The following is an 11,114-nucleotide window of genomic DNA, read 5'->3' on the forward strand; positions in this document are numbered from 1 at the left end:
GCATTATCTATTCTTTAATACACATGTCTATTCCTTGAACACAGAGCTTGATAGGCAAACTATAAGAAGAAAAAACAAGATATGGGTGGACTGATAATTTACAATTTTTTTTCTTCCCTATGCAGAATACTTGGAAATGTTTCTTATGCACGAACAGTATACAATGTCTGCATGTAAAATCCATACTGGAACAACTACACAATAATTGCTTGAACTAGGAACACAAATTCAAAACAGTAGCTTGGCCTTCATAATCTGAAAATTTCATCTGATTTAGTGAATTTTATTTGAAGGGGATTATGGTATATATACTTTGCAATCATTTTCGTGGTAATGCTCAGTTGTGTATTTTGACTTTTTTCCAGTAGTGGGGTAAATGTGTTTACCAAGCACAATGTGCAAAGAAGTGTTTTGCTTCACAGTTTTCAATAGCTGTTTTAATGTTTTCAGGAGGTTGTAGGAATGTAACATCAGAATGCTATGCAAGAACATTGTACCAATATTCTGGAAAATTCATATTGCTTCCAATGTGGCATAAAAACACTGCTGTAACTAAAGTGCAGTGATGCTGCAATGTTGAGTTGGTACTCAGCTGCCATTGAGAACATAGAATCTTTTATGCTGACTGAATTTAAATTAAAAGAAAATATGATGAATGCTTGCAGAAACATTCTGTTCAGGCCTGGATAATAAATGAGAGTGGATTTATTTTCCCCACTCCCCTTTCCCCAATCTGCAAATAACATTTCAAAATTATTGAGCTTTGGCATGGGAGATTGGCTTCTTTTGTGTACAGGAATATCATTCATACACACGCATGCAAGACCATGGTTCTTTATGTACTAGCTTAAGGACCATATAGAATGTTAATTTAAGAGCTATCAATTTCATACTTTTATAATTGGTCAGAATAACATACTCTTAATCTTACGATATGAGAAGATAGCCACATTTACACAAAGCAATTATAACTCTAATTATAATGCTTACCGTGTATGACTGACTTCTATCTCTGCGTAGATCTCTCTGAACAATAACAACACCAGTGAAGCGGTCAATGGAAAAGTAGTAATTGGCAGGTAATTGACCAATGGCTTCATAAACAATCTGTCCCTGTAGAAAAAATATTTTTATTAAGGGTCTTGCTCATTACATTTTTGCATGCCAGTATACTGTGTGCTATGAAAATGTTGCACGCCATTAATTTCGAAATAATTTAAGTCAGCATGCAGAGAATGCTTTTATCTGATACACAGGTATATAACTGACAAATATGTATGACAAGAACATAAATATGCATGGCAAATATATATGTATAAATGCATCCATGCATGTATTTCTTTGTGTGTATGCATCTGGGTCTCACTGTATGTATGTATGTATGTATGTATGTATGTATATATATATATATATATATATATATATATATATATATATATATATATATATATATATATATATATATATATATATATATATATATATATATATATATACAGTCAAACCCGGTTATCTCGATTACGTCGGGGGTGTAAAAAAATCGTCGACATAACCGGGTCCTGAGATATCCGGGTTCATAAAAACCGGTAATTTTAAAAATGTCCTTGAGCATTACTCCTGTCTCTTGCTGGTGTTTACTGGAATCCCCTCCCACTGCATGTTACAATAAAATAAACAAAACACTTAATTGATAATAAAATGAAATGAACTAACCTGGTGTTGTTATCATTTATTCCTTTTTTATCATCATAAGTAATTTATTAAAGAAAAAATATATCTATGAACTCCATATATCACATGTAGCGTATGCATCCATTACTGTAGTGTGCATCACTTATGTCAGATAACACACGACGCATTTTTATAATTGATGTGAATATCGAAAAACAAATCATGTTTGGTTGTACTCAGAGGTTTGAATATGTTATCAGATTGAAAAATGGATCAAAGAAAATCACAAACGAAAGAGTGAGAGAGAAACATCCACCGATTGCTTTCAGGCACCCGCCATTCACGCATAACGTGGTGTTAGGTGCAAAATAACCAAGATTGTATTATATCCAGGTTAATATATGACAGTATCTCGCAGATAAAGATCAATAAATGTTTTTGAAAATACATGTACATGTACATGTACATTGACTGTGAGTGCAAATGAGGAAAAGCGATCCTATAAACCAACTCTGCTAGACGCCATCATGTATGCACGTGCAGCTTGGAACAGTGTATCGCCGAAAACCATTCAAAACTGCTGGTTCCATTGTATTTTTCCGGAAATTTCTGATGAAGAATTTCACCAGCAGTGTTTAATTGCACAAGAAATTAAAGAGCCTCAATCAGAAATAGGTCTTGAAGCGATGGCTGATGAGATTGCGGACTCCATAGGCATTGCTCGGGATGAATTTTCTAATTATGTTCACGTGGATGATGATGCCAATGCCTATGGTGAACTTACTGATGAGGAAATAATCCAATCGGTGACAACGAAGCAGATACAATCATGCAAGCAAGATGATGATGATGATGATGATGATCAGCCTATCACTATCCCAAGCTACAGTGAAATGGCTGAATGCATTAAAAAAATGAAATTGTTTGTGGCAAGTGTCGACGGTGCCGAGCATATGTATGAAAACGTAAGTACTTTTGAATCGTTCGTTACAGATCAGCACCGGAGTAAACAAAAGCAGACTGATATTACTTCATATTTTCTACAAATCGATCGCTTTTGCTGACTATTTCTTGTACAATTTCTGTGAGATTGACGTTAAAAAGTTGCATTTCGTCGAATTAAGCGGGTCCACATGTTACTTCGGACCAAAACTTATGCCTGACATAACCGGGTTATCGACTTAACAGAGGTCGAGATAAGCGGGTAAAAAATAGCATAACAAAGAAGAATTTTTTCGGGACCGGACCAAAACGCTCGACATAAGCGGGTTGTCGAGATAACCGAGGTCGAGATAAGTGGGTTTGACTGTATATATATATATACACCTCTCCCTTGATAACTCGCACACAACGGGGTCCACAAAGAATGTACTATAAGCAAGGTGCGAGTTACCGAGGGACCTCCAATATTTAAAAAAGTTGCTTTGACATAAAAAAAACTGGGGGGGGGGGAGTGGCATTAGGGAACTGGGCTGTTTTTTTACTGAATCCTTGTTTTAAAATCACATCACTAATAATTTTTAATAACATGCTTTTTATATTGAAGTTCTTCATTATTATGTTTAAATAACGTTTATTTTCATAATGTCCAACATGAAAGATTGTTCCAACTTGTTTCAACAACCATCACATGAACACGACAGAATCTGTGTATTATGTCACTGCTTTTTTGTTATTTTGATGAATCTGGTTCATGTAGTGGTGTTTAATATTATCCTGCCAAATTGGGAGTCCACTGAGCAGGAAACTAGACTAACTGTTGATACACCACCAAACAAGGTTCCTTTTTTCAAAAACACGCAAGAATTGAGAAAATCGTCTACATCAAAACTCAATTTTTGTATTGTTCAGTTAGTACAATACTGATGTCAAGATTTCATTGGAATTAATAATGAAACTTCTTATGATCCTTGAGGATATCTCTAAGTGCCAGTTCAAGAATTCTCTAAAACTTGCTTGCCCACAATCGTCCGTATCTGTGAAATCAAGCTCTCTATTTAACGAAGTATTCATTTCGCTTGGCTGCCTTGTTATCTTTGATCACAGCTATGAAATAGTCGGTTAATTTAAGGTAGATTATGTTACATACACAATAACATTTATGAGTGTCCGATTGATCAAATGAAGTGAGCTCACCTGACATATGACCGGGGCCACTAGATTTTAAGTTTGTAGGATTTTCGTGACTTTTAGCTTTTCTTTTATTCCACCTCCTTTATTTGATTCAAAATACGTAATTAACATGATAATACAAAGGAAGCCAGCTTTTAGTTCAGTGCAACAATACAACAAATACTTCCAGAAGTCAGTTATCAAAACACGGTCAGTTCTTAATTAGGTTCTCAGAGAAACGCACACGGACATAGCTGTTACAGTAGACTGATGCATTTACGTTTAATTACAAGAGGACACATTGCGTTTATGATGATTACACTTAAAATGAACTAAAAGATAGAACTAGAACACAAATATCAATAGATATAAAAAAATATTTAATTTGTATTTATTTAATAAAGTACTGCCTCCACTCGGCGTGACATTTTCATTGATCGAAATTTCCTTACATATAGTTAATAGTGGTGTACTAGGAATATTGTTTGGAAGGAAAATGTAAAAACTTGAATGACCTATTTTTAAATTTGATATTTCATAGTGTTAATTAACATTTCCAGGTCCTACCTACCATTTTCAATGATAAAACGAGCGATACATCAAGGTTTCCATTACCAATTTTGATCGTGATTTTCTTCAAGTTCAACAAACAGGGATACATTTTGGGAGTATTTTCTAGTTTAAAAAATGGAATCCACGCCTCATCCCGTGTTGTAAGCAGGTTTGCGAGTTATCAGGGTGCGAGCTATTGAGGGAGTGGTGTATATATGTATAAAGAACACAAATCATATGACAAATAACAGTCCTTTCAAGTGCACTGGATCCAGCAAGGGATCATGTGTGTCAGGGATTGATTAAGATAAATACAATAAACTAACAATGAACAGTGCAAAACTGGTATCTAACTAGCCTAAGTGCTTTTGTCTCTCAATGAGTCTTTTTCAAAGACAAGTACAAAACAAAGACAAGACAAACAAATAAAACACAAAAACCGTTGTGTTTGCAAAACTTTACATGGCTGTTTCTACAGGAATTAACCCTTTAAATGTATTATGTTTCAACTAGTTTATTTCAAGTTGTTGCAGATGCTGAAAAATATTTGTATTGATCTAGAAATCGATGAGCCATAACGACATCTGTTGTTTTATGTAAATTTATGTAAGCGCAAATTATATCCCAGATATTTCATTGTTATAGTGGTAATTACATGTATAGACTATTAAGCAAATTTAGAAAATTATTTAAAAGAAAATTATAATTATAATTACTACTATAATATATAACTTACACCAGGTGTAGTTCCTTGTAATGTAGCATTTACACTGATGACAAAAGTATTGTTAGCCACATCCTCCCCGATGGTGGTGCTGAATGGCTGCATAAACACTGGTACAGGTAAATGGGCAATTCTGATAGTCACAGTTACATCAGCTTCCTTTGGAGGTTGGCCACTATCAGTGGCACGCACAGTAAACTGGAATGAGTTTAAAACAATTAATAGCAAACTAAGCTGTTCAAGTTCTATCTATCTTCATGAGTTTCAATACAATTCCATCTATCTTCATGGGTTTCAATACAATTCCATCTATCTTCATGGGTTTCAATACAATTCCATCTATCTTCATGTGTTTCAATACAATTCCGTCTATCTTCATGGGTTTCAATACAATTCCATCTATCTTCATGGGTTTCAGTACAAATTGGCGACTATGACTTTTACCACTTATTTTCATAGGAATTGTTTTTGAAAACATCTAATTAGTTTTCTAATTAATGGACACGTTTTGTTGGAGACAAGTCATCCATCCAGTTAGCATTATTATCTTCTTCCTTTGAATACAGATAGAAATAAGCCTAGAAAGCACTTGCTTCTTCTGATTCAGCATCATTGGAAGTATCTGCCAGACCCACGATTCACTCTCCATCAGACAGGACATATAACATATGTTAAAAGCTAGCATACTTTCCGTTAGTTATTAAGAAAGGACTCTGCAATGTATACATCATATGTAACAGTTGCAAGACATACCCTGCATACTCGCTTATAATTCTAGTACAACTGCAAACTGCATACATCCTGATCTGCCATCGCACCATGCACTGGCACATCTGGGCCTGTGCAGTTTGATAGGAGTAATCGAGAGAACAAACAACATGGATCCTGATCTTCTGCATGCGCATTATGCTATGGCAGATTATAATCTTTGTTGTTTTCAGTTTGACTTGACTTATAAGCAAGTACATATGGTATTCAGAATTACATATATTACTACTGTATGTACCCCTACCTCCATTCATCAAATATCAGTTGAGACAATGTAATCATAGTTATATTAGCAATTAGATTAAATTCTGTCTACCCACACCACAATACTGAGATAAACCAATCTGCAATGTTCTCAAGCTGATTTAATTGATTTTAACTTGTGTAAGGTTAGAAAGCCTTGATTTTGCTTGTTATTCTTCTTGTTATATCACCATGCAACTTGCAATCTCCGATGCTCCTTTAATTCAGATTTTTAGCAGCTAATTAGCTAGAAGATATTCATACCATTCAAATAAAGATGAATATATTGCAAAGATTCGATATCAATATCATAAAAATGGAAGATTCTTTATGAAACGATTTATCTTTTATATACGTCAGAACCCAGAAGATCATCAAGAAAAGAAATATATTTGATGTGAATTATCAACACAACCTTCCTAAAAATTCCATGATCATAAAATTAATATTGAGAAACAAACTTCACATTCCTCACAAACAATATTTTCTTGTACCATGTTTCTTGGATAATTCTTATGCAATCGTCATACCTTAGAAGAACTACTACTACCGTGCAAATCGAGCCCTCCCAGATTAAAATGTTAAAGTTGAAGGCTAAAAGTTATCTGCCCACCTAGGTGGCAGTTAGATAGAGTGATTTCCCCTTGACACACCAAGACTGGCACAAAATTCCTTGTAATCATCAATTACTACTAGAGTGGAAGGCACGCTGTCTATATGCATGTAAATGCAGGGAGAAAATGAGAGTGTATGTGTATTATGATTGGGTAAGAATTATCATTGAAATATATTTTACCAGAACAATTTGGTTTTTTCTTCAAATATGTTACCCATTCATAATACCTTATGAGAATAGGTAAGAAGCAGAGGGAGATACATCCCCATGCACTGGAGAGACCATCTCCATGGCAAGTGGATGGTAATACAGCTTCTAGAAAACCCAACTGGAAATAGACTCCATATGCTGGGAAGTAGCTTTAAAAGGGAAATATTTTCCCTCCCATAAATCCAGCAGAAACTGTGAAGCCACATCTTTATGACGCTGTTGAATAACCCAGAAAGGTAACCTATTGCGCCATGGGTAAAGGTTCCTCCCCATCAAAATGGGCCTTTGAGGATGAAGAATCTCTAATAAGACTGGAGAAGTGTACCAGATCTCCATCCTATGACATGGATAATTACAGTTAGAAAACAATTTCACTCATATGCAATGTCTTTGGGTACTGTCCTAACATTGTGAGTCAATATTTGTGGCAAATTCATTGGTGTGGGTTTAGCTCAATATGTTCAAAAGATGTCCCATTTTCAAGATGAATGTGTCCTTGTTAATATATCATCCTTCCCCTCTTTTGTAGGCAAAATGTGGTGTAATCTCCCTAAACGCAACAGCTCGGTCTTCCTTAATACCACTTCAGAACTTACCCTGGGTCCTGTAGATGACCTTGAGATGAAGTGTCTGGAAGAGAATTATTACCAGTATCTGCTTCCCATTGAACGTTAGCCTGTTCTTGGCAATGAAAGCATGATGATTCAAGAGTAATACTAATACACCTTGTCGGAACTGCATGTAGGTGGGTCCACCAATAGGAAATACATTTGTTGATTATACTTTCCAATTACCAAAAGCAGTGAGGAGGCAATACTTGTATGAGAGGTCATGTAATTAGGTCCTTGAGAGCAGTTTAAATGGTGTTTAGTTTCTCGAGGTAAATACCCATGATAAATTCCACTTGCACAAGAATATATTGTAATTGGCCAGGTGAACTCCAAAATGAAAAGAAGATCGGATAGCTCTATGGTTTGTCTGATATCCTCTCTTCCACAATAAGACAGTGTGCCCATGAATGTAGAACAGTAGGTTTAATTGTGATTGGTACTACCATATTTTCAAGCCTATAAGCCAATAATTTTTTACTTGAAAGTCAGGTCTTTGTCTTATATTCCGAATCGACTTATATATGGATTATGTCATTGAAACTGCATCGACTTGTATATGGATTATGGTACCTGGTATGCTATTAAAATTGCTCTATAATCGGCATAATCGAAAACAGGTCACACAGAAGTAGAAATTCTTGTTAAATTACTATATCAATAAATTGTTTTAAACTAATATGACTGTGTTTATACTTATAAGTTTTGTCATTATTTAGTTTGCATTCTGCATGTATTTTCTATTTCTCAAACATGAAATAAAAGAAAACAATTACCGGTAACAAAATTCACCGGGCCACATAGCACACTTACGGTCTATACTCTAGTATACTGTACTAATTCAAAGCATATTGTTTGTTCCTGAAAAAATTTTATAATTGACATGTTAAATAATATAAAACTGTTCATTTGTGTAAATCAGATACAGCATTTCATAGATATGTTAAAGTATAATAAAATGTATTTTTATTTATTTTTCATTTCTAACTTTTCTGTTTTCTGTCTCTTAAATTTCTTCACAATTCTGATTTCCCTATGGATAGCCTCATTTCCCTATTGTTAGCCTCACTTAGTTTATCTCATCTGTTGAATCTTGCACTCAAGACTGGTTTCAACTGGAATAATCAGGTTAAAGCTTTAGACCTTTAATTAACATGTACAAAGCATGCACAGCCATGTGGCTCTTGTTGCAATGGATATCATAATTAAAACAAGCATGGACTGTTTATTCAGCTGTGTCAATTGATAACGGAATATAGCAGTGCCATGTACAGGAGTAAAATCACAAGCATGTTAGCATTGATGATGCAATTTCATGATTGCCAGTAATATGGAATATCAGACAGTGATACCATTAATATTCATGAAACTGGAAGTTACTAGTGTAAAATACAAAGCCAAGTTATTGACCTTGCCTCGTCTTATATTCCGAATCGACTTACATATTGACAAAAGGTGGAAATTTACAAAATTAGTGGTTTCGACTATACTCTGCATTGACCTATAGGCCAGAAAATACAGTAACTGTTTCTCACCGAAAAGTCACAGGAAGTTAGCTATTAAGGTATGGATTCCTACATTGGTATAAATGCTCTTGTGCTCTCCACTGAGATTATACTCCATTGCCTTCGTTCGTGTCGAACATGGATTGCCATCTCATAAAGGGATTCTCCATCACTTGTTGTCAGAACTGTTTGTTCTTAATGGCACATTTAATAAGATCCAAATGAGCAGGTTTAGTAACTCTTGGTTGAGAAGAAACAATTGTCAATGTGGCTGCTTAAACTCAGATGAGGGAGTATCTTGATTCCTGGAGATGTGATATCAATGAGGTTGATAGAAGATTTCCAATTGAATGAGTAATCAGGATGAGGAGACTTAAATCTTTTGATTCTTGTATCACCTTCAGAACCTGGGGTATTGGAGAAGTGTATTCATTTGGTCATTCCAATATATAGAACGAACATCGATTATCCAGGTTGTAATTTTGGCATTCCAATTTGTTGCCAATAGGTCTATCATAGGTCGATACCACCGAATATCTACTGAGTGAAAACTGAAGGATGAAGAGACCATTCTGATGTATTAGTTCCTTTGTGCATGACAAGTAGTCTGCCATTAATATATTAGGTTGTCTAGGATATGTCAAACTTAAACTTGGGCTTGCCATTGATGATACCACTTTAGAAAATCCAGGACAAGAATACAAAGGTCTGAATACTTTCTTCTGCTTTGCTGCATGAGATAAGTGACCACAGTGGATATGTCTGACAGAATAAGAATTCCATTACCTGGTAAGTTTTCCAGCCGCCAAAGTAAATCTTCCAAACATGGTTTTTATCTGGAGGATTCTGATATGCAATCTTTGATCCTAATGGAGCCACACTTCTATAGCATCCCAAAATGGTAGGAGATGCACTCCTCCAGACATCCATTGCATTAGTGTGTGTGTGTGTGTGTGTGATTTGGATTTTTAATGTAGCTTTAACAATTTTTCAGTCATATCGCTAAAATGTCTGCAGTGTGACAGTTTATAGTGATGTCGAGCACTGGGGCATCATACCGCAGACATGTAGCATGATGTCCCACCCAGTCACATTATCCTGACACCAGGCTGAACAGTCCTAACACTAACCTCTTGATGCTGAGTGCCAAGCAAGGCAGCTGTTATTTCCATTTTTGTAAGTCCCATTGCATTAGTAATTGCTGGAGGTTGTACTTGCAGAGGTATCCACAATGAAAATCCAGGGTGATTTCCCTGCCTTCGACAACTTCATATCATGCAGACTTTTAAAGTTAGTACAATAGTCGAAGTTGCAGCCTCCATTTGGACCACAGTATTATTGTTATGGGAGCCCAAGAAAGTTATCAAGGGATATGTTGTTCACTGCTGCATGGCAGGCAAAAGAATTCTCTAGCTGATGGATTGTTCCCTGTAGACAAAGAATGTACCATTCAGTTCTCGTTCCTGTGGTAAAGATTATTTCTATTTGAACATTGATTCCAGACCTAGTCGACCGAGTTCTTCAAAGGGTATGAGGTCAAAGGTTTCCTACTGACAAGGAGAATGAGGGTAACACGTGAAATCATATCTTACTCCAAAATATAACTATCCTGCTGTTTTGTAGCCTGTTGTGGGCAAATCACATATCTTCTCCAAGCGGAGTAATTGGGTCATGAAGTTACACCTCTTGCAAGTCCACACTATGGCACAGTCTCCACAATGGTCCATTAAACAAGAAATTAGATGATGAAGGTTGTGATCATAGCTTGGCCTCTGATGGTCTTTAAGAAAGGTAGAGGTAAAAAGCATTGCATTTCGTTCCACCTGTTGTAAGTTTATATCTGCTGTTACATCAGCCACAGTATGTTGGACCTCTATGTTACGAAGTGGACCATTTTATAAACATGCTCCCACTTATTCTTTTGAAATTCAAAGTGGACAACTGCAAAAGCTACAATATCCATTATGAGACAGTGTTACCTGTAGGAAACGCCAAATAACATTCTATACAGGTAAAATCAGTAAAGTGTCACATATACAACTTTGAGCTGGACGCTAAAACAATATAATACAGAAACTTAACTGTACGTTTCCTGCATCAGAGGA

The 11,114-nt window shown here is 35.6% G+C and overlaps 1 protein-coding gene across 2 annotated transcripts in view; it reads right to left on the reverse strand.

Moving 5' to 3' along the window:
• Positions 1-11,114, reverse strand: part of LOC149805910 (protocadherin Fat 4-like) — a 274,413-nt gene that overhangs the window by 107,540 nt on the left and 155,759 nt on the right. For both annotated transcript variants that reach the window (XM_089950674.1, XM_089950675.1), the window contains exons 36-37: positions 5,072-5,257; positions 991-1,113 (exon numbers count right to left, since the gene is read on the reverse strand). In XM_089950674.1, the coding sequence (XP_089806800.1) occupies positions 991-1,113; positions 5,072-5,257 (309 nt within the window). The remainder of the gene's footprint in view (positions 1-990; positions 1,114-5,071; positions 5,258-11,114) is intronic.

Source organism: Sinohyriopsis cumingii, chromosome 2 (genome assembly GCF_028554795.1).
Source record: "Sinohyriopsis cumingii isolate HCF-2022 chromosome 2, ASM2855479v2, whole genome shotgun sequence".
Taxonomy (NCBI): domain Eukaryota; kingdom Metazoa; phylum Mollusca; class Bivalvia; order Unionida; family Unionidae; genus Sinohyriopsis; species Sinohyriopsis cumingii.